Here is a 21,876-nt window from a genome sequence, read left to right as displayed (position 1 = left end):
CAGCGCATCGGCTTATCCTCCCAATATGGGAACAGAAAATAAAAAAATGTCAATTTGATATCATATTATATGATGTCATATATATTGACTAAATTTATGACAAATTTGGTCCAAATTTTGTCAATATGACGTCAAAAAACATAATTTTGACTTTCTGTTCTCCTGGGCTCATGACCCACAACGCGTGGCTTTATTGCGTAAAAATAACGATCGAGCAGTTGATTATATGCGTTATTCTCTCTGCGTTGTGAGATCTGACAATAATGTACAAACAAAATAGATTTCCAAAGAAAGAGAGATTAAATGTTACTGTTTAGTCCTATTTTTTTTATTATGGTTATCATATATATATAAATATACATATTTGCTTCCATTTTTGTATTATACTTTTGTACTATACTATATATATGATACTTATTAGCAAAATTAAAGTAATCATTTGTATAGGAAATAAATGTTTGCAAATTATTTATTATATTTTTTTTAACTCTTGGAATAATAGCATATCATATATATATTTGATCCATGTTTCGTGATTTTTAAACACATATCTCATCGCATCAATCACACTATATATGTATAAAAAGTATAAAATATGTTCATATACATAAATTTTATTCACAACGATAATAAAACGACGAAAACATTCAAATTCCAGAATTGAGAAAGATTATAAAGATTGCGCACGATGAAGAGAAATGGATATTTTTGTTAGTAAATTGATAATTTTTTTGGCGTTAAATACATGAATATTTCTTCGAATGGTCGCAAAATAAGAGTTTCTCCATACTTTATATTATCCGGCGTTTTTACACTTTTTAGCCTCCACTTTCTCAGAATAGCTGTTAATATCATTTTTTCTTCGAGTAAAGCAAATTTTTGGCCGATACAGTTTCTCGGTCCAGCGCTGAACGGAACGTAGGCATATGGATTCCTATTTTTCGAATTTTCCGAAAGGAAGCGATCTGGATCGAACTTTTCTGGATCTGGCCAAACTTGCGGATTTCTATGCGTGAAGTAGAATTCAAGTGAAACTGTAGCACCTTTCGGGAACGTATAATCACCTAAAATAAAACAGATTGTTATATAGACTGCATATAAAAAATTTTATGTTGATAAACTTTTTTAATATTAATATAAATGTTTTGTCACACATGTACAAAAATGAAGTTTTTATGTCAAACCCACAATATATAATGTTAAATCTATTTTAGACAATTTGTATAAGATAATTCGTAATAGAATTCTACATATTTATAATCAAAATATTTGAAGAATAGAATTATTACACGCGGAGCATAAAACGATAAATAGAATTTTATCCTGAATTCTGTGGCAAATCTGAGATCATCTAAAGTGGACTTTAAATTATTGCTCTTTTACCGAATCGCATTTATTTAGCCTTTAATAATAAGAAAAAGATATCTCTCTGAAAAAAAACACACACTATATTGTCTTCGTTATTTAGTAAAAATATTTTTCTTACGTTGCGCATTTTACAAATGTACATATTAATGTGAATATATCTTGAGATCTCTTTTATCTTAATATTAATAGAAGTAAAGTCCTGTAAAAATATCATACCCAGTTTTACATCTTCCAATAATTTTCTGAAGACGAAAGGCACACTTGGGAATAATCTGAGCGATTCCTTTATGATCCTCTCGAGATACTTTAACTGCGATAACTCCTTTACACTGGCTGGTGTCTCGGAATCTTTGAAAACTTCGTCGAGTTCTTGATGAACTTTTTCTTGATGCTCGAGATTATTGCCCAAGAGAAAGAGCGTCCAAGTTATTGCAGACGTAGTTGTGTCTTGACCCTGTATCATTATATATCCTTGTACTATTTTTTACTAACATTCATAACAACATTAATATTAATATATTAATAATGTTGTTATGAATGTTAGCAAAAAATAGTAAGGATATCATTATATTATCATTTATAATACACTACTTACCGAGCCTGATAAGATGGAATTTTTTATTAAATTGTAAAGATCCTTTCTCTTACCTCGAACATAAATGTCTCGACTTGTGCCAATAATTCATTATCGTTTAACGGAGCTTCGTTTTTCTCATTCTGATCTAGTAACAGATCCAGAAAAGCTTTTCTCTTCCATTTACCTAACGCAATAAATTTTACAAGAATAATTCACAATATATTCACACAATCCTTCAAAACATGTATATAACGATAATTTAATAATAATCACACCTATATAAACATTTTCATCATCCTCGTTGTCTAATTTGACGGAATCATTCTGCGATTCTCGTGCAATCTTTTTCTTACGTATTATCTGAAATTTATCATTTATCCGTTATAAACTTGTTGCATTCATTTAAATAAAATAGTATAAATACATAAAAATATAGTAAAATTTTGCCGATTTCTTAATACATTTTATGATTTATCATTATAGCGTTTGTTTTGGCGCGTACTTCTCTCGTGAATTTATGTAGCCTATTGACGCCTGATTTATATTCTTTTCCTGAAGGCACTAAGTGGTATATCCAATCTGACCAAAACCACGGTTGAAACAATCGTGTGAGTAGTAATACAGAGTTTCTAGAAGTATGATTAAAACGTCAGATCGATATAACAGCATATTTAAACAATTAATTAATTAATTATATCCACTATTATGTTAATTAATTAATTATACAAAATTTGCTGTTGTAATTCTTAAAAAATCTTAAGAAATTAATAGTAATATTATTAAATTAAACTATTTTATTATATTAACAAAATATGGCTCATGACTTTATGGACCTGTGTATTGTTGTGGTGTACTTGGTTTTAACTTCTTGAGCATGTATATCCACACCCATTGCTGTTTCTGCAAAATAATAACTTGTTAATATCGTCATAACTTTCTCGTCTCGTCCAAGTGTGCTACATTATAAATTTCAGAGAAAAATAAAATTGACACTTATAACTCTCGTAAATAATACAGTCGAATAATAGTTAATTTTATTATGTACACAGGAATTAATATCGACATAAAAAAATGTTGCTTATATTTAAATATGTATAATATGAGTTTAAACTTTATATTTATTTATTCACAATTAAATAAATGGTGATGTAATCTTTAATATATGTATATAAGATTTCGATTTACATATATACAAAATCAAAAATCGAGCTCATCAAAATTATAGCGACATTGTAGTCCGTGATTATGATATACAAGAAGAGAAAGAATTTTACTGTTACAACAAAACCATTATTACAACTATATATTTAATAAACTTTACTCTATATATAAAAACGAACGACATTCGATACAGTAATCAATTATTCGATATTGCAGGTAAGACTTATTTTCTCGATACAACAAAAAAACTTTGTGTGCCGATTAAATTTGATTGTAGAAGAATTAATTTAATGTTAAAGTCAAATAATTAATTTTTTCCAATAAACGTATTTTAAATCTTTGATAACAAAATAAGTGATATAAAAAGCAATCAATTTATTATTATAACGAATGAACTTGTCAAACAAAATTTAAACTTGTTAGGTTAAACAAAATTTAAATTTAATACTTTTGATAAGTTTTTCTATTATTATTCATATCATAATTAATAAAATTTGCTACTGCAATATAAAATATACCGTGTCCGTGATACTACTTTTTTGTATCCAAAAACTATTATATATTATAATTAACAATGTGAAATATATATATATTTATTTATTACCACATATAATGTCGAGAGTAACATTATTAACAAACGGAACAATATCGATAGCTTTCCCTGGATTTTCTGCTATTTTCTTCTCAAGACATTCTGTTAGGATCTCTGCTTTTTCAGACATAACCACAGCAAATTGGTCCAATATACTAAAATGAAACGTTGGCCCAATGAGTCTTCTGTCATGGAACCATTGTTTTCCTGAAGTAATATCAATCAGCGATACATTTATATGTTAAAAATATTATAAGAGAGATATTAAAAATATAAATGCGCATAGAGAGATAGTTTAAATAAAAATGAAAAAACATATTATTTTTAATACATGCGTTTAAGAACATTTAAAAAATAATTTATTTTTAATTGTATTCGAGGAGGCAGTTATCAGACATTTCCGTCATTTGCGCAAAAGATTAGAAAAAAATACCGAAAAGAACCGAAAATAATTTAAATATCCGGTTATGGTTCCGGTGATATAAATTTAATAAAATTTCAATACGGTTTACGGTTTCGGTTCTACTAAAAAAACGATTATGGAACGGTTATCGGTTTTGGTTCCGGTTCGGTCCGGGTCCCTGATTGCTACTGAATATTTACAATGTATAAATAAAAAAAGTTTCAGAAACAATGTATAGTGCTTTTAAGCGCTCCAATTTACATGAACATCATAAATTTAATATCAATATAAAATAAGTTACATAAGTAATTGGACACAAGGATGAGAATGCAAAAGAGTACATTTTCTTCTTATGTCAGGATATATACAAATACAATTTATTATATATAGATATATACAATATATATAAATTTGTGTATTTGTATTAGAATAAAACTTCACTCTTTCATCTTTTTGTCATTTGTTCAATCAAAATACTTTTGCGAATAGTCATAAATAATCATAAATAATCATCAAAAACACATAAACTAATATATAAACTGTAATTTATTTTTTATCTTTATTAAGATAATATAAACAGAACGTAAACGAGTTAATTTATGTGTTTACCTGTAGAAGTGAGAAGTCCCATGCCTAACCAAGAGTGCAATAACTTATAAGGTTCTCCTTTTTCGATATTTACGGTGCTGGTCAAAATAATCTGTAAAAGTGAGTAAAAAAATATAACGATGCGTATAATAATTTGTCACATTTATTATATATATAAAATGTATGTTTTTCAAATTTTTAATTTTTTTTTAACGAAGCTTAATATTGCTTAATATCGCAAAAATTTTATTCCATATTTTCAACTTATTTTTTCATATATTATATATGTTCTGATTTCATCACACAAAATACTCTATATAATTATTCTAAAGAAAAAATCAAGAATTTATTAAATCACTAAAATATGAAAATTAACTTAACTGAAAAATTAATTAGAAAGTGAAGTTTGACCATAAACTATCTCGTTCAAGATATGGATCAACTTTTTTACGCGAATAAAATATAGTAGACATAAATATTGTTTTTTAATCTCTGAATAATGAATCTTCTTTTTATTATACATAGATAGCCTAAATGTATCTTATTAGCACTGTTTATCGAAGAAGGCTCGTTTAAATTTTTTTATGTCTTATATAAATAGAAAAATTTGCAAACTCACAATAATATTTTATATTTTCGCAATAAATTTAGATATTTTTATTATTATATACAAACGATTATTATATATACGAACAGAACGAAAAGAAAGATATGTTCGCAATATTAATTTTTTTTGCTGAAAATAATTTTGCTAAATCTTGACACACGCGCACAAATGCAACGTATATAACACACACACACATGAAAAATTGTTAAAATAATAAATTACTTGCTATTCTACAATCATCAAAGCAATAAATGGCAAAAAGCACTTATTAGGTATAGACTATTTTACTTTGACAGCAAATTTATATTTTCTACAAATAAATTTATTCAGCAAAAATTTTTTAATTACGCCAAAAAGAAGAAGTTTCATAATATTAAATAATTGGTTATAGCAAAATTTAGTTTTTCATATGTATATGCAATAGCAAGAACAATATGGCTGACAAAATTATTTTTTCTGCGTAATTATTACCTTGAGAAACTTTATTTCAATAATAATACAAGAAATTTTAATAATAAGTTTATAAAAGTTTGCTCTATTTCGCTGTCGCAAAAAAGCTTTGCTTTCTACGATAAATAAATTACTATCATTTATATGTATGTATATATTTGTCATCACAAATAATATCTCATATATATACATATATAACCGATACTTTATATTATAGCAAGATACTTTTCATTCTCACCTCTAAATATTCAGGTTTATAGATAGTAATAATCGGAGTCAGGCCAATCCAATATATGAAGATTCCTTCTTTAAAATTCAATATACGTTGCTTAAACCATTGCAGACGTTCTGTGAATATAAGCATATACAACTAGATATTTAATATTTATTAACTATTATATTGATTTAAAAATTATTATACTGATTTAAATGATGCTTTGTCTTTTACGCATAATATACAAAAAAAATGACATTTGCAAAAGCATAATTGAATATTCTTATTCACAAAATTCTTTACCATACTCCGTCATTTTTATCATTTCAAATGTCACGCCGAAAGGAAATCCACCGCATTGAGAAATATTTTTGACTTTCCGTCGAATAACATACTGATGATATATTGAGGATATAATTGACTGAATTATTAGAATAATGAACGGGGCGCATAATATCAAACAGATTATTAAGTCCATTCTTGTATCCTGTGAACATATTACACAGTTTGAGTTCAAATTTTAATGCATAAAAATTACTATTGATATTTGTTAAGGAATTATATTGAAATCTTCCATATATACACACACTCACACACATACACATCGGCAAAGATTTTCTAATCAACAATAATATTTAATAAAGATTATTTATCGACGATAACACGAAGTATGATGTAGGTACATAGAAATGCATATCGATCGAAGTTGAATGTGAAATTATAATGACAGTGAAAATATTACGTCGGCAAAATATTTCTCGATCATTTATGTAACTTGTAACTTTGAACTCGTGCTCTGCTCATTAGCAAATCGAAAGATTTAGGAAAATCGCAAATTTTTTATATTCATTTTTCAGCCCTATTTTATTGAGATCTTTAAAAAAATTTACTGTTTATAATTATTCTCTTTTTATTAAAAATTTGATAATAAACGTTTATCATATGACAATTTTATATTATAAGATATTTACCTATATAATAAGAGTTTACGAAATTTTGAACTGATATTGAATTTTTAATCTTTGATCAAATGTATGTTTGCGCAACAATGTAAGCGCTTCATTATCACATTATTTTCATCATCACTGTTTAATTGAAATAGTCCAATCTTGAAAAATTACGAATCACAAGAGATTTTAAATACGCAGTTAATTCTACTTCCGAAAAAAATTACTTGTCATATATATATATATATATATAATTTGATATAATACGCTTTAAAAAAGTGAGATAGTAAAGAAACATTGGTTTTATCATAAACCATTTGTTCATACTTTTTGTTTAATGAGTTTTTTATTAAATCACATTTTAACTTTGCGCAAATTTTGAAAAAATAAGACACTAAACCAAAAATTTTAACTACATGATACTGAAAAAATGCAAAGTTTTGATACCTATTTGTTACGGCGAAATATTTAATCTTTAAACAACAAAAATATTTTTTATCAGATATCACATACTTCACCACTAATTATATACATATGTCACAGAATTTATCATGCTTTATATACAATATGCAATAAATGTAGTATAATTAAATAACAATCAGATATCCTAAAAGAAAAAAGAAGAAGAGAAAAAAATAGATACTTTCCTCAAGAAAAAATCTTTTTAAAAAATTTCTTTTTGAAAAGCAAAAATTTATATAAGATCTTCACTTCTACTTGATTCAAAATTCGATCGCGAAATGATAGTATGATATTTGATTCTTTACGAATAAAGTCCTCTTTCTCACTTTGCTTTCTCACTACTTGAACTTACACTATATAAATACACAATGCAATTACGATTAGAGATTACTTATAACTCAAATATATCTCAATTTTCCTTACGTGTGTGTGTCTAGTGTCGCGAACTGACTTTTTATATAAAGGTAAATTATGAGAGATAAAAGCTGTTTATATAGTAGCGATAAGCGATAATTAATGCGGATGTTTAAGAAACTACAAAAAATATGCATAACACGTGTCTTTATTTTTATCGCACAGTTTCGTAATATGTACAACTTTACTATTGCAATTTCCTTTCATATTTTGTTAATCATATATGTATTTATATCATACATATATTTCTGCTTTAAACTATGGTTACGTTAAGTGATTATAGTATAACCACTTTGTCCTTGCGCTGAAGGATGTATAGGAGATCGCAAAAAATGGTACAAAATTTATAAAAATTATATAGATCATTTCCACTTTTATGCTAAAGCTACTGTCTCTCAAAATTTGAATTTAAAAGTTAGTACAATTTTAATTTCCGCTATATAGTTTTACATATAATCTTATGAAGATTTGTTACTAGATATATAGATTGTACTACATACTAGAAAATAACGAAAAAATGGTACTCTACGTATTTCAAAATTTTTACATATGTATATATTGAAAAATTTTAAGAAACAATGCTGCAAAATTACAATAACATATTAATTAAATTGTTTAGAAGAAAATAATGTGTGTGATAATTTATTGAAACTCTGTTTTTTTTCTCCGATTTCTGAACATTCGGTGTCAACGCTAAAAAGTTAATTGTAAAGAGCTGAAAACCAGAAAATAAAACTAGCGATTTTTTATAAAATATATAGCACGACTATATTTATCTTAATCTATTTTTTTTTAAACATACAACTTCCGTATACAGGGCCCGAAACTACCGCGAGATATTTTAAAGGCAGATTCTCTGGCCAATTTAAAAACGATTTTTCTTCAGCCCGAACGCCAGTGGTCGAAACGCTCGCTGCAGCCACTGTGCCGGTCTTCACAATCCCACACTTTACATCACACTCGAATAGAAAAGAATATTTCCTGACGCATTTATTCGTGCGAACAGCCAAGCAGCCATCTTGAGAAAGCGAGAGATATGGAAGGGGGGAGATCTCCTCGCTGTAAGCGCTTGAGACACCTCTAGCGTTAAAGCCTAGTCTACAATGGCAGTAAGCAGTATAGAGTAAGCAGTAAGCAGTAAGCAGTATGAAATGAGAATTGCCCATTTCGTTACTCCCGGTCTTTACATCCACTAAAAACAGTATACTCTCTATTCCTACAGCCTTGTTATTGCCATTGTATACTGTTTTTAGTGGATGTAAAGACCGGGAGTAACGAAATGGGCAATTCCCATTTCATACTGCTTACTGCTTACTGCTTACTCTATACTGCTTACTGCCATTGTAGACTAGGCTTTACGACGTGAAACGTCTCGATGCAAGCATTTGGAATCTGCCGCTCGTAGAGAGGCGCTATGGTCTAGATTTGAATTCTTCTCGTAGAGAAGTACTATGCTGAGAGAGAGAGAGAGAGAGAACTACCTTTTTTTTGAACAGCAGAAAATATTTTTATTATTGATAGAAAAAAGTAGAATATGTAAATCATTGCAAATCTAATAGATTAAATTACAATACGCAGCAAAGCATTGTATGGAAGATATATGAGCAAATTGTGGAATCCGTTTAATGATAGTGTTATTAGCATTAATCATTTTTCTATAATTTTATTCTATATAATTAACCGGTTGCTCGGTTGAAATAATGTAGTATCAAGTTTGTAATAGTTTTCATGCCGTTCGATTGCGAAACGTAATTCTATTCAATTATTACTATACATATAATCCGAACTATATTCTTTCATTTTCTAAAGAGTTTTAATTATTAGTAATATCAATTATTTTAAAATTAATACAATATATGTTAATCGTCAGTAGAGTTTTAAAAACTAAATAGAATTATTCTTTCGACCATGACTGGCATAAGTTCAAAAATGTTTATTTATTAAAGATAACACGCAATAAACATTAATGTTTATTGCGTGTTATCTTTAATAAATAAACATTTTTGAACTTATGCCAGTCATGGTCGAAAGAATAATTCTATTTAATTAATTATTTTTTTCCATAATTGTGTGTGTATTTATATAGATTTAAATATAGTAATTAAGTCTTTTCTTTTTTTAAATAAAATAATTAGTATTGAATAAACATATGATAAAATCATAATTTTAATAAGCAATAAATAAAAAAATATTACCATATGTATACTTTATTTTAATATATAACAAAATCGATTGTATATAAATATTGGGCGGATCTTTCATCGTATTATTACTCACAAAAAATACAATCTATTGTATATTATTTGTTGTTTCAAATGGAACGGATTCTACCTTGTTTGAGGGTTCGAAAATCAAGCGGAAAGCTCTCGGATAAAAATTTCGGAGATAATATTCATAAGAATAAGTATATATTCAATAAAAACTGCATACAACACAAGTATTCAAGGCAAGTACTACACTCTGTCATATAATATTCTATTCAAATATTACAAAATTAAGAACATTCGCACTATACGATTTCCGATTGTAACATTTTACGTATATTCATATAATATTCTATTCGAATATTCCAAAATTAAGAACATTCGCACTATATTAGAATATTCATAAAATATTGTGTGCTATCTGGGGCGAACCACCGGACACTGTAAATTACTTATTTGAATATATAAATAATTATATTATATTTATTATATAATAAATACTGTTGTGTCCACGAATCGATTTCGATTGATCTCAAAATCGATTTCGCAACTTGTCCTTGTACCGTCATTCGTAAACAAGCACACGTATTGGAAATATGATAATTAAATGACAACGGTGTTTTAAAAAAAAGAACTCAATAACTTGTTTACCAACTAAGAACAGAATATAAAACAGGGAATAAATATATAGCAATAATTATAGCTGCGGGAAGATTCGTTATCTACACGGTAAAAATAAGAAGGACAAAACACAAGGAACGTATGTATATATATGTATATATATATAGTATATACACGCAAATAACAAGGTACTAATAATTAATAAATAATTAATATACTAATTGCATAAATTGATAGATACCAGTACAAAGTATTGTCTTTATCTTCTTTAATCAAGTTTATTTATAATAAAAAAGTTAAGCATTAATAAAAATTTCGCACAATTATTGCATATTATTGTTTATAATGAGTTTAGTAATAATCAAATAATTGACGTTAGAGATATTCAACAGATATATATATTAATCGATTTTATCTTCTCATTCACGGGATAAAACATTTTTTTGATTAGACATCAGGGATATACTGGGTGTCCCATTTTAAAAAATATGCTCAGATAATACATAAAATGGCAAATATTTTAATTCTTCTTACGTTTTAATAATAGAAAAAGAACTCGTAAACAAGAGAAGAATGCGCGGATTCATTATACACGCAAATTTGAAATTTAAAACAAACTTAATATACATATATGTATATCTCACAAAAAATCTGTTGCGTATATTCAGTAGCAATTTCTGCTATTTTATGAACAATCGCGGTTGACGCAAGATTAACATCTATAAGTCATGATCAGCATATTTGCGCAAACATTGTTTAATAAATTGTAGGAGCGAAACAAAGTTTGAATATCTTAAATTAATTATAGAAATTATAAAAATGGAGTCCTTTTATATATAGAAATTGTATTTAATAATTTTTGTATATTCAAATATATTTTGAAGAAAAAATATAAGGATGAATATATATACTACATGACAAAGTGTATATATATATATATATATATATATATATATATATATATATATATTACAAAGTGTATATCCAAAAAAAAGCGGTACACTTAAAAAGTAGTAAAAAATTGTGAAAATTTAAGAATTTATAACTTAAAATAGAATAAAACAATAAGGTTTTCTATTATATATAGTTTTATTAATAAAAATCTTCTCCGATACATATATCACTGGTATAAAACATTCACATGATTGAAACAAAAAAAATATATAGAAGGAATATAGCGCGCTGTAATATATTCCTTCGCGATAGAACGTAGCTATTTTCATATTCTATAAGTATAACAAGTCGTATCTTTTTTTCTTTGTACATTTGTAATAAATTAGCGGCAATTTCAAATTAAGTGATTTAACTTTTTGCCAAGTGTACTGCACCTCTTTCGTATAATGTACAAGAAAAATCAATTAAATTGATATCAACTACGTTAATATTGTATAGCACACGTAGTTAGGACCCAACGGGGGCGACTCCTCTCATCTTTCTCGTCTCTTTTATCCATAGTTTTTTTTTTTTTTTTTAGGTCTATTGTTTCCTCGCATGTCGATACCCACCGAGGCCCAAGATCGTATAGATCAAGCGAGAACGAATCGCGCAGATCTAGTGAGAATAAATCACTACAATCACAATATCGCCAGACGCAACGCGAAAACGTATGGCACTCTTATCTAGTATTCTCTTTCGTTATGCGTATACACATGTGATGAATGTGTGTTATAATAAAAAGTAACTCGGACCGCCTGATCGGGGTCGATCAAAAGCTTATTATTTGAGCGAAATTGACTGACGAGATCCGATTCAGCGATCTCCTTTTTATAATCAATTGGGGTATTAACTAGTATCGGAATTTTGTCGCCACTTTTGCACCGCCTCTCGGCGCGCGTCGGGCACCAACGACGATCGCATGCCACCCAGCACGTTACTGGTCGCCTCTGTGGCCAGGATAATCGGTTTCACGACCGTCGGTGGAATTTGTCGCAGTACACCGCCTACCGCGCCGACCGTACCCTTGTGCTCGTGTTCTTCGCTCGCCACCCGAACCAATTGAGTCGCAGTCTCGCCTAAACCCTGAATAATCGAATGTAGATATTATAAATAAATGTTACGGAGAGGAAAGAGAGAGGGAGAGATGAAATATATAAAATCCGTCGTGTCAAAAACAATGCAAATAGTAAAAACAGAGTAGACGTGTAGAAAAATGTAAGAAAGAGGAAGAATGTGTATAACGTAAAAATAAAAGTTTATAAGGTAGAATACAAGTTTGTCGATTAAAATAAGAGATATAATTATATATATTATTATTTTTGCAAATGTATATGTAATTAAATTTGTCTCACCTCTTTTACCAACGTGTAAGCGTTAGCTACTCCTTCTCGAATGTCCAGTGGCTGATTGTATCTCTTTCGACGACCCTTTTGTCCCTTATTCTTGCACCTCACGCTGGGACCGGGACTAACTATATCATACGCGGTCTCAGCTGTGGTCTGTAACGCTTGCACGATTCTGCATGTCAATTCTAATGCAGCCATCGCGGTACACGTTGTAAAGCTATTCGCCCCGCGTTGTAAACCACGGACGATTCTCCCGTCTCTCTGATACTGTTCGATCGGTAACCAAAATAGATCGCGTATCCCTTGAACTGCAACAACGGTGCAATCAAATGCGTTATTATTTTTTAAATGAGAAAACTCGAGCACTATTCAAGAATAGTGCGTAAGATTTTCTTATATAGTTCGATATACAATATTTTTGAAAATAATTTGACACAGCATTTAATTTTCGAAGAATTATAAGCCATGTATATATACTCACACAATTGCACCACAGAATGCATCGGGCCCACGCCACCGAGTAAACTGGGAAGTTGATTCTTCTTGATGTCTTGCAACCATTCTGAAGCCAGATATGCGAGAAGCTTATCGTATCCCAATAACCCGTGCCTGTACGACAGTCTCTTCAGTCTTAATTCGGAGCAGTTCAGCTCTGCTAAACCCATTAGCAGACCCGCCAAAGGTCCATGAGTGAAATCCATACGTTTCCCATGGTAATCCAACCTGATGAGAACTTCCGGGCCGAATACCACATTTCTATAAATAGACACACGCAATTTTAAGCAAACTTTGTTGCACTTTTTTGCCCGATAATAATAATTTCGATTTACGAATTTCCACATACCTAAAATATATCGGCTGACTATCGTCGTGGACCTGGTGGACAGTCTTGGTTTTAGTCTTATTGTCTCTGAATGTCAGCTCATCTTCCAAAAGTATCAACAGATTCTGATCAATGATATTATTCTGCGACATATTCATCATTGCGTTATTCGGCAACGCGTCATCATTCACGCTCATAATGGGCGGATGATGCGTAGGTGTTCCTTGTTTCGATACGGGGGTGGATTGCGAGCTATTGGGTGTGCTAGAACTTTCTTGGCTTCGCTTCGATCCACCGCCTAGTTCGTTAAAAAATTGTATTAAGAACAGTAGGCTATCTTGGTCTATGTTCAGTCGCAGTGGCAGTAGACTAAGTTTCAAACAACATTCTTGGGCACTTAATCTGGGATCCGGCCTTACGTGAACTGCCTTCATTGTAAACATAATGGAGTGAGACTGCCTGGGTCTCGCCTCGCTGCTGTACTGATAAAGGAATTTGTTTATGTGCGACGACGCCAGTCTATCCCTTACTTCGATCTCGTGCACCAGTAGCACCTGTCTGGATGCTTCCCGGGTATTCTCCGGATAGACCTCGTGTTGGAAGCGAACCTTGCTCAGTTGCAGTTCCATCAGCACGTCGTGCCGTCGATTCGGGCCGCCCAGGGTGTGCCAATCGATTAACGATTCGTTACTTCTCGTTGCGCGCGGCGAATTCGGCACGCTGCCAAAGTGCACTTCGTTCGGACTAGACTTGTTGAAACCTACTGCACCTATAGCGGACTTACTCCTATTAAATAAAAAAAAGAGAAAGAAAGAGTTAACGAAATCTATATATATATTCGCAGAATTCTTTATAGAGATTTCTTTTAATCTTAATTTTGAATTTTCGTACCTTCCATGCGCGATATTGATGCGAACGTTGTCGTTGATGGTCACGTGCTTCGCGGAGCACTGTGGCTGCGAGCAATCAAAATCGTTGCCGCCGTACATGTGCCATATCAGCGTCATCTCGCAGAGAGTATATTTCAAGACGGGTGCAGGATAATTTGGCGGAGTCTGCAACAGATCGGTTTTTCCGACCGGCACGGAAAAGTGATTATCCACTATCCTCAACGGTTCTTGGCACAACGACCGAACCTCAGGCACTCCGTAGCGCGGTATTATTCCCGCACCGGCCTCCTCTCCTAGGATACAAAATTCGTCGTCGTCATCGTCGTCGTCGTCCACGTCGCACGCGATCGTTTTACCGCGTTCTTGCGTATCCTTCGTACGCATCTCTACCCCGCGCAATGCGGGGCACGACTCGTCGGGGAAGAAGAACTCGACTCGATTCTCCGTCATCGGCGCCTTCCCGTTTTCATTCCCGCTTTGAGTCGTTACCGTCGTCCCCTTCACGGTCTCCTCCAACGCGTCCTCCATCAGACTGTAGACTCGCTCTACCTGACTTCTGCTCAGAGTATTGATACTCTCGGCGCCCAAAAGATTCTCCTCGCACGTCGTGGATGTCGGTGGTGGCACAGTGGTGGGTATGCTCTCGGTGCTGTCGCGACTAGTCGCGCTGTTGTTCGGCTGTTGTTGCAAATCGCCGTCGTTGGCGACATAAGTGAGCAGTTGCATGAGAGCGCGACCAGAGTCCGAGCACGTGCGTATGTGCAACACATTGTTGCTCGCCCGGAGATCGACGCGCGGCGTGCCGCCGTACATCCTCTCGTTCAGGCGCAGCGACAATTCGAACAAGCCGAAATTCATCACGCACACGTAATCTCGCCTAATATCCACCGCTGTCTTTCCGCGCGTTAATCTGTCCGATATGAAGAGCGCGACGTCTTCCGCGATGAAGCGCAACGTCGACGTATTGGTCTGCGCGGTGATGTTGCTCGACACGCTGAAATTGCCGAGAGTCACGATGGACCTCAACGGCAGATGAAGCGGCCTGTAATCGATCGCACAGTCCCAAAGATGCAAATGCAGTTCGGTCAAAACGCCCGGCGGAGTGTAACCCGCGACCGGATGATCCGCCACATCCAGACAGTCTAAGAACTCTGTGAACCACGTGGTAGTGGTGGCGCACATTCGATGCCTCAGCGTAGCATTGCTTATACCTATCGCGACACGAAACGTCTTTATACGGTGCGTTTGATGAGCCGCTTGTATCCTCACCGCGATCGTCATCATGTCCTTGTCGCTGGAATTCGCTGCTATATTGCTGCCGGGTCCGCTGCGATATATCGTTCTCTCGCAGTGTCGCGGTGTAACGCTATTGATACACCTCAACGGCGGCGTCTGCGACGGGCTCGTCGTTAAACCGCAATGATCGAGCGATATGCTCTTCATCATGGCGCAAGCATAGCTCAGATTCACATTTCCCTTGTACGCTGTTACGGAGAATATTGTAGCATCCTCCAAACGAATAATGAGCTCCCCTTGTTGTCCGGGTATAACGTTGCGCATGGAATCGCGTACGGGAGTGTACATAGACAGCAGACCCTGATTGATGCTCAGAGTCATAGCCAGTTTGCTCTGAGCTTTCTTCGACGACATTCGTGTCTGCTGATGATCCTTGCGATTCTTCTCGTTTGTCGTAGAATGGAAAATACCCTCCTCGTCCGAATCGGAGTCAGAATTATATTGGATTCCGCTCTTGCACATGCTGAACCTGTAAATTATATAAATTATGAGTAATTTTTAGAAATATTTTTCACAAATTTTTCCGAAATGTTTTCAGAATATTTACCTAGGGTAGGCGGATTCCTGTAGGAGTGTCGATGCCAAATCGAGGCCGATGTGACTTTCTATGTGGGTGGTGTACTTGGGTCTGGGCGCCGACGGCTCCCACAGGAATAGATCGGTATTGAATCGATTGTAGAGTTGTTCGTAAATGCGTTTAGACGGTATTTGGACGGAAGCGCAAGGTAGATTGATTTCCAATTGCAATCTAGAGCCGTGTATACCTTCCTCTATAAATTCCAACATCTCTTGTCGATTGCCGGGTATAATTAATTCCTCACCGTCACTGTTAAAACATTTATTTAAAAAAAAAGAATTATAAATCAATAGACATATCTATTTATTTTAAAACGTTTGAAGACACTAACCTTCGCTCATTCTTTTCACCGTGTTCGTGAGATCTCGAATGAAGCGTGTCAGATTCGCGCATGATTCGTCTAGAGGTGAACGGGGAAGGCTCGTGTTTCGGGGTTTTCTCCAAGGAATCGTCCAAAATCCGTTTATCGTTCTCGAGCTCTTCCTCGGAACTATCTTCCAACGGGGCACCGAGACGTTCTGGATACACAATGACCACCACTCTCGCCCAACCAAGACCGTCGCTGACTTGCTGACACGATGCGGCATCGCTCTTCTCGTCGGCCGTGGCTAGACCGATCTCGATCGGCGTATCGCCCTCGGTTTCCACGTATGACAGCAATAACCGACGACACTGCAACTCGTGCCTGGCTAGATAATGAGATCGGCTATCCATAGTGGAATGAACTTGAGCGTCTGTCATTTGCGCTATCATATAATCGGATCTCACTGATCTCTTCCACCATGGTGCACGACTCATATCGTGCAATGGTCTCAAGTCTGGGACAGGAAATCTACGTAAAAAAAAAAAAAAAAAAAAAAAATGCAGATCAGGGTTAATGCACTGCTGTGAAATACCCATTATTTGATATTTGACATAGTACCTCAGCTTTATCGTACACGATGACGAAGAAACTTTTATGTCCACTCTGGAATCTGGCAGTGTTGCGCTATCCACAGCTTGATCAAATAATGTTTGCTGATTCTGAAAGATATAATGCGAATCTAGATAAATTGAATATATAAAGTATATAAGATTATAGAACAATTCAAAAATATAAATACTTTTGAAAAAATATACTTAAAATTATATAAATGTATATATACTTACAGCATCCCTAGTATTTACTACAGGATTGCAAGTACATATTGGCTGCGGATTAAGGATAGCGGATATTCTATCTACAATAGTAATGTCTACTTCGCCTCTGCAGGGTTCCATTTGAATGCTGGAAGAAAGGATTGCTTAAAATACTAATGCAATTCATTCGCAGTTTACTATTGATTAATAAAATCAACCAATTCTGTTTTATTAATTCATCTATAAAATATCAAATTGAAATCAAAGTAAAATATTCAATTGTTAGATTGTTTAAAAATAAATGCGAGATGACTTACTCGATCTCTGTGCGTGGATGTGCAAATTTCGTCATGTGAGCATTCCGAACAGCCTTTTGCGTATATTTAAATCTCATTCTAAAATCGATTTTATTAGAAAATCCAATATTAGTTGCATTTTCTTTCGTAAACGCTAATAGCTCGACAAATTCCATCGTTGATGCTCTATACGAGTTGGGGTTGTTGGAGTCGACCAAACACTCTACAATTTCCAAACTAGCTAAAGTCATGCTCCCCGATATCGCAGAATACTGACTAGTAGTCTTTTCACTGCCTTCGACCACTAGCGGTGCAGCCAATAATCTATAATTAATTGATATTTTCTTTTTAATTAATTTTGAATTAATACAAAAATTAGATTTATCAGTATTCTAATATGATTAATGTACCTGATATGACTTAATCGACAGGCATCCGTGAGCGATTTAGATGCTGCATCGAAATCTTTACTTCCAAAGCCGCCCATTGCAAAAGTTCCCAATTGTCTGAAAAATTCCTTTGCAGCACTCTTCATTTGTCTTATGCTACTAGAAGTTAGACCGAGTTGTTCCACGCAAGGCGTCAGTATATCTTCGTGCAACAGAACTAGAGCGACGGAAGACACCCTTATGTGGAATTGAGTAGTCTCCGCGGAAGTGTCGTTGTCTATATTGTGTCTCTGTCTATTGTGTCTCGTCGGCAGATTCGTCACAGAGCTTTTTGAACTGATACTACTGGTCGATATGCTGCCCTCCATACTGAAACTATTGCTCACGATCGAATCACACATCGATGTAGATCCTGGCAATTTCATCGGTAAGAATTCATCTTCATTATCGGATTCATCCACGGATCCTGTAGACCATCCTTGCGCGTATCGTAGATCCTGTAATATATAATTGCAGTATTAATAATAATTGTATTAAATCACATGCATATAAAAACGTATCGATAAATAATCTCATTACCATAGTCTTCAAGTCTTGCATAGGATGCGTCTGATGAATGAGTTCACGTTCTATGCGACTGAAATCGCTGCTAGCCATAGGTTTCTCCGCATATCTTCTTGGAACGACATTACTCATGTCTTCTAGATTCGGCGATGCTAGGCCATGCGCTAATTCTAACAAAACGTGCAACTGTCTGGGACTCAAGAACAAGGTAAGTGATCCCAGAATAATTTCTAGTTCTACCTGAGGAATACACATTATTCCTTCATTTTAGAGGAATATAAAAATCTGGACCGGAGATAAATATATCGTTATGGATAGCCTTTGAATCAAAAGACTAGAAATAACTTGTGAAAATTTTTATTTACCTTTGGTCCCGATATGCCTTCCCCTTGTTTCATCTTCAATCTTATTTCTTGTCTACCCGTTAACTTGGCAAACATGATGGGATTTAATTCGTTCGAGTTGTTAACAGCATTTCCTTCTGGAGGAGTGTGCAGCATGCTCAGAGTAGGAGACATTTGTGCGGAGGTAAACAGACTGTCCGAATTCTATTGTCCAAAGAAGAGAAAAGAAGTCAAGTACTGAGAAAATCTCTTTTACAAAAATACTCGCGATATCGATACCTTACTCGGTACTCTTTCTTTATACTTACTTTAGAATCGGGAGTAGAGCACGTACTTGTCACTAAATTTCTAGAAAACGTTCTCGCGCGGGAGGGAAATTCGTCGGTATGAAAGGTCACTCCCTCCATATAGAATCGTTTAGTGGAGAATGCCGAAATGATGTAACCCTTTGCGCATTCATCGGGATCTAGGGACGTACCACTGGGATCTAATCCAGCCTCGTCAGAGTATTCGAGATTCTGTATCCACATTTCAACCGCCACTCCCATGGAAGAGTTCAAAGGTACGTGTTCCAAACGTATCACAGTATCGATGAATCTCACTTTGACCCTGGATAAAACTGAAATACGCCAACGATAGAAAGATAAATTTCGGATCTCACTCATTTAAAAACATAACTTGCACTCGCGTAGAAATAAAATATAATATTCTACTTGAATCTATAGTCTGCGCAAACAACTCCACAGCTTCTAAGGGCTGAGCATTTCCCGCGTTGGATGCCTCCTGCTGCAAACACTCCTGCGCCAGTTGCATACTGGACGTCATGGAACTCCACATGGACTCGAACATCGATGTCCCGGTCTCGACTCTTTGTCGTGGTTGCACCGTAAATCTGAGACCCTTCACTTCCATATAACTCGCTTGGCTGAGTAACGCCGACCATGGTATACTAAGAGATATCTCCAGTATAAAACCGTCAATGAATTCCAGCGGAAGATGTTGTTGCTCTCCCATCTCATTGAGGCCCTAGAATTGCAATAGATAATCATTCTTTTATAAAAAGGAAGCAAATATATATCAATTATATCATAAATATTTATTTAAATATTTATTTAATCATAAAGAAAGAATAAAAAAAATTGTTTGCGAGTCAATGAACAGCCATTATCTGGAGTAAAAAATTGGCACGCTATAAGTTATTTAACTGTATTATATACGCAACTGTATTATAAACGCAATAGAGTCTGTAATAAATTATCATTTATTAGCATATGAAATATAGCGGTAACCAATGAACTAGCACTATGTTATTGAGGTGCCTCATTAATTAACGCGTAAATGCAATCAATTGCATTTGTGCAAATGAATTATTATTAATATATATAATAAGAATATATAATTTTATTTAATTAATGACAGAAAGAGATAAACTCTTTTGCATGCAAAATATAAAAAATTATGTAATTAAAAATAAAATAAAATGGGATGTATAAACATATATATGTATAACAAAATTTATTAAGAATAGGTACTTTTAATAGGAAACTGCACATTTAATAAATGCATTATTTAAATATATTTTATTATTCAATATATTTGTTATTTGATTTCTCTTGATATTTATTTTATTGTTAGTCGCGTTATGCATATATTAACTCTACACACACACATGTAGTTTAATTAACTGTTCTCTATACATATCTTTCGACTATCATCGTTCAATGTTGAAGAAAAATTATTGTAGAATATACGCAGCGAGAAATTGTATTCATTTATCGAATCATTGGACATACGATCTCATAATGGTTTTTAAATGGATCAGCTGTTTAAGGACAACACGCGAACACGAGATAGTCGCGGCATGTAAATGTGTCTAATAATGCGCGTGGCGCATTTACGGATTGGTGCAATCTTATCTTTACAAATTAGCTAACGGAAGAAGAAACGAGCCGCGAGAGACAAAGAAAAAGAAAGGAAAGGAGCGCGTTTTATATCCCACCTGCACGTTGAGATAGACATTGTCGACCTGACCCTTCCCGTTGTACAGATCGACGGTCAGTTGATCAAGCGAGAGATCGTGGAGAAAGTGACCGAGGTAACGTTGCAGCAGGTATTTGCAGGCCCTCTTCTTGATGTCCGCTGACCAGCCGAGCCAAGACATGTTGCTCGGTTAAAGGTTTCGTCCCGTCTTAGAAACTTATTCCGAGGAAAATTCCGCTCGCGTTTTGCGCCTGCAGGGAATAGGGGATCATCATCATCATCTCGTCGTCGTCGCGCCAGGCACGTTGTCGCCAGGCATTGTCTCTCTCTCTCTCTCTCTGGCTCTCTTTCTCGCTCCCTCCTTCTCACCGCGCCGAACGAACTGTATTTAGCAGCAACGACGTAGCGAACGACTCGCTCGACGGAATCTCATCTCCTCGACACGCGCACCGTTGGCGACGCTCGACATAATACGGCTAATACGCGATATCCTCGAGCCTCGAGCGAACAATGGCGATGCGCTCTGCGCTCTGCGACACGCGGGTGTGCGTCGGTCGCGTGGCGTCCCCACCTCGGATCGGAGTCGAACTGATTCGGGAATCGGGAAGACAAAAAAACTCGTCCCCGAGACAGTGCCGAGACCCGGCCGAACGAATGAGCGGCGAGGCCGATTGCCGATTCCGCTCGCATCTGCGTCTCATTCGTTCG

General features: G+C 34.1%; 2 protein-coding genes across 7 annotated transcripts; both read right to left on the bottom strand.

The window, feature by feature from the left end:
- Nucleotides 1–598: 598 nt before the first annotated feature.
- Nucleotides 599–8,857, bottom strand: LOC145933052 (cytochrome P450 4C1-like). Of its 5 annotated transcripts, none has more exons than XM_083032452.1 (11): nt 8,770–8,857; nt 6,264–6,447; nt 5,985–6,094; nt 4,711–4,801; nt 3,711–3,905; nt 2,779–2,845; nt 2,448–2,574; nt 2,221–2,305; nt 2,017–2,129; nt 1,585–1,822; nt 599–1,064 (listed from the first exon to the last, which is right to left on the bottom strand). In XM_083032452.1, exons 2-11 carry the CDS (start codon nt 6,436–6,438, stop codon nt 712–714), a joined length of 1,554 nt encoding a protein of 517 aa, XP_082888578.1. In that variant the 5' UTR covers nt 6,439–6,447; nt 8,770–8,857; the 3' UTR covers nt 599–711. The 5 variants fall into 5 exon arrangements, with proteins under 5 accessions (XP_082888578.1, XP_082888575.1, XP_082888577.1 ...); XM_083032449.1 differs by lacking the exon at nt 8,770–8,857 and adding an exon at nt 8,586–8,742; XM_083032451.1 differs by lacking the exon at nt 8,770–8,857 and adding an exon at nt 8,614–8,737.
- Nucleotides 8,858–11,688: 2,831 nt separating this feature from the next.
- Atg2 (Autophagy-related 2) lies at nt 11,689–21,741 on the bottom strand. Of its 2 annotated transcripts, XM_083032445.1 has the most exons (16): nt 21,188–21,741; nt 19,902–20,214; nt 19,497–19,807; nt 19,210–19,392; nt 18,860–19,084; nt 18,302–18,777; nt 17,913–18,215; nt 17,626–17,743; nt 17,399–17,499; nt 16,808–17,308; nt 16,447–16,725; nt 14,605–16,368; nt 13,735–14,499; nt 13,372–13,646; nt 12,897–13,198; nt 11,689–12,627 (listed from the first exon to the last, which is right to left on the bottom strand). In XM_083032445.1, exons 1-16 carry the CDS (start codon nt 21,347–21,349, stop codon nt 12,391–12,393), a joined length of 6,315 nt encoding a protein of 2,104 aa, XP_082888571.1. In that variant the 5' UTR covers nt 21,350–21,741; the 3' UTR covers nt 11,689–12,390. The 2 variants fall into 2 exon arrangements, with proteins under 2 accessions (XP_082888571.1, XP_082888572.1); XM_083032446.1 differs by lacking the exons at nt 19,497–19,807; nt 19,902–20,214; nt 21,188–21,741 and having other exon boundaries at nt 18,860–19,129; nt 19,210–19,341.
- Between the last annotated feature and the right edge of the window lie 135 nt (nt 21,742–21,876).

The sequence above is a fragment of the Prenolepis imparis genome, unplaced genomic scaffold (assembly GCF_030444845.1).
Source record: "Prenolepis imparis isolate NDT839.2.m4 unplaced genomic scaffold, iyPreImpa1.0 SCAF_2, whole genome shotgun sequence".
Taxonomy (NCBI): Eukaryota; Metazoa; Arthropoda; class Insecta; order Hymenoptera; family Formicidae; genus Prenolepis; species Prenolepis imparis.
The sequence above is the reverse complement of the archived record's forward strand: the minus strand, read 5'-3'. Positions and strand labels throughout refer to the sequence as shown.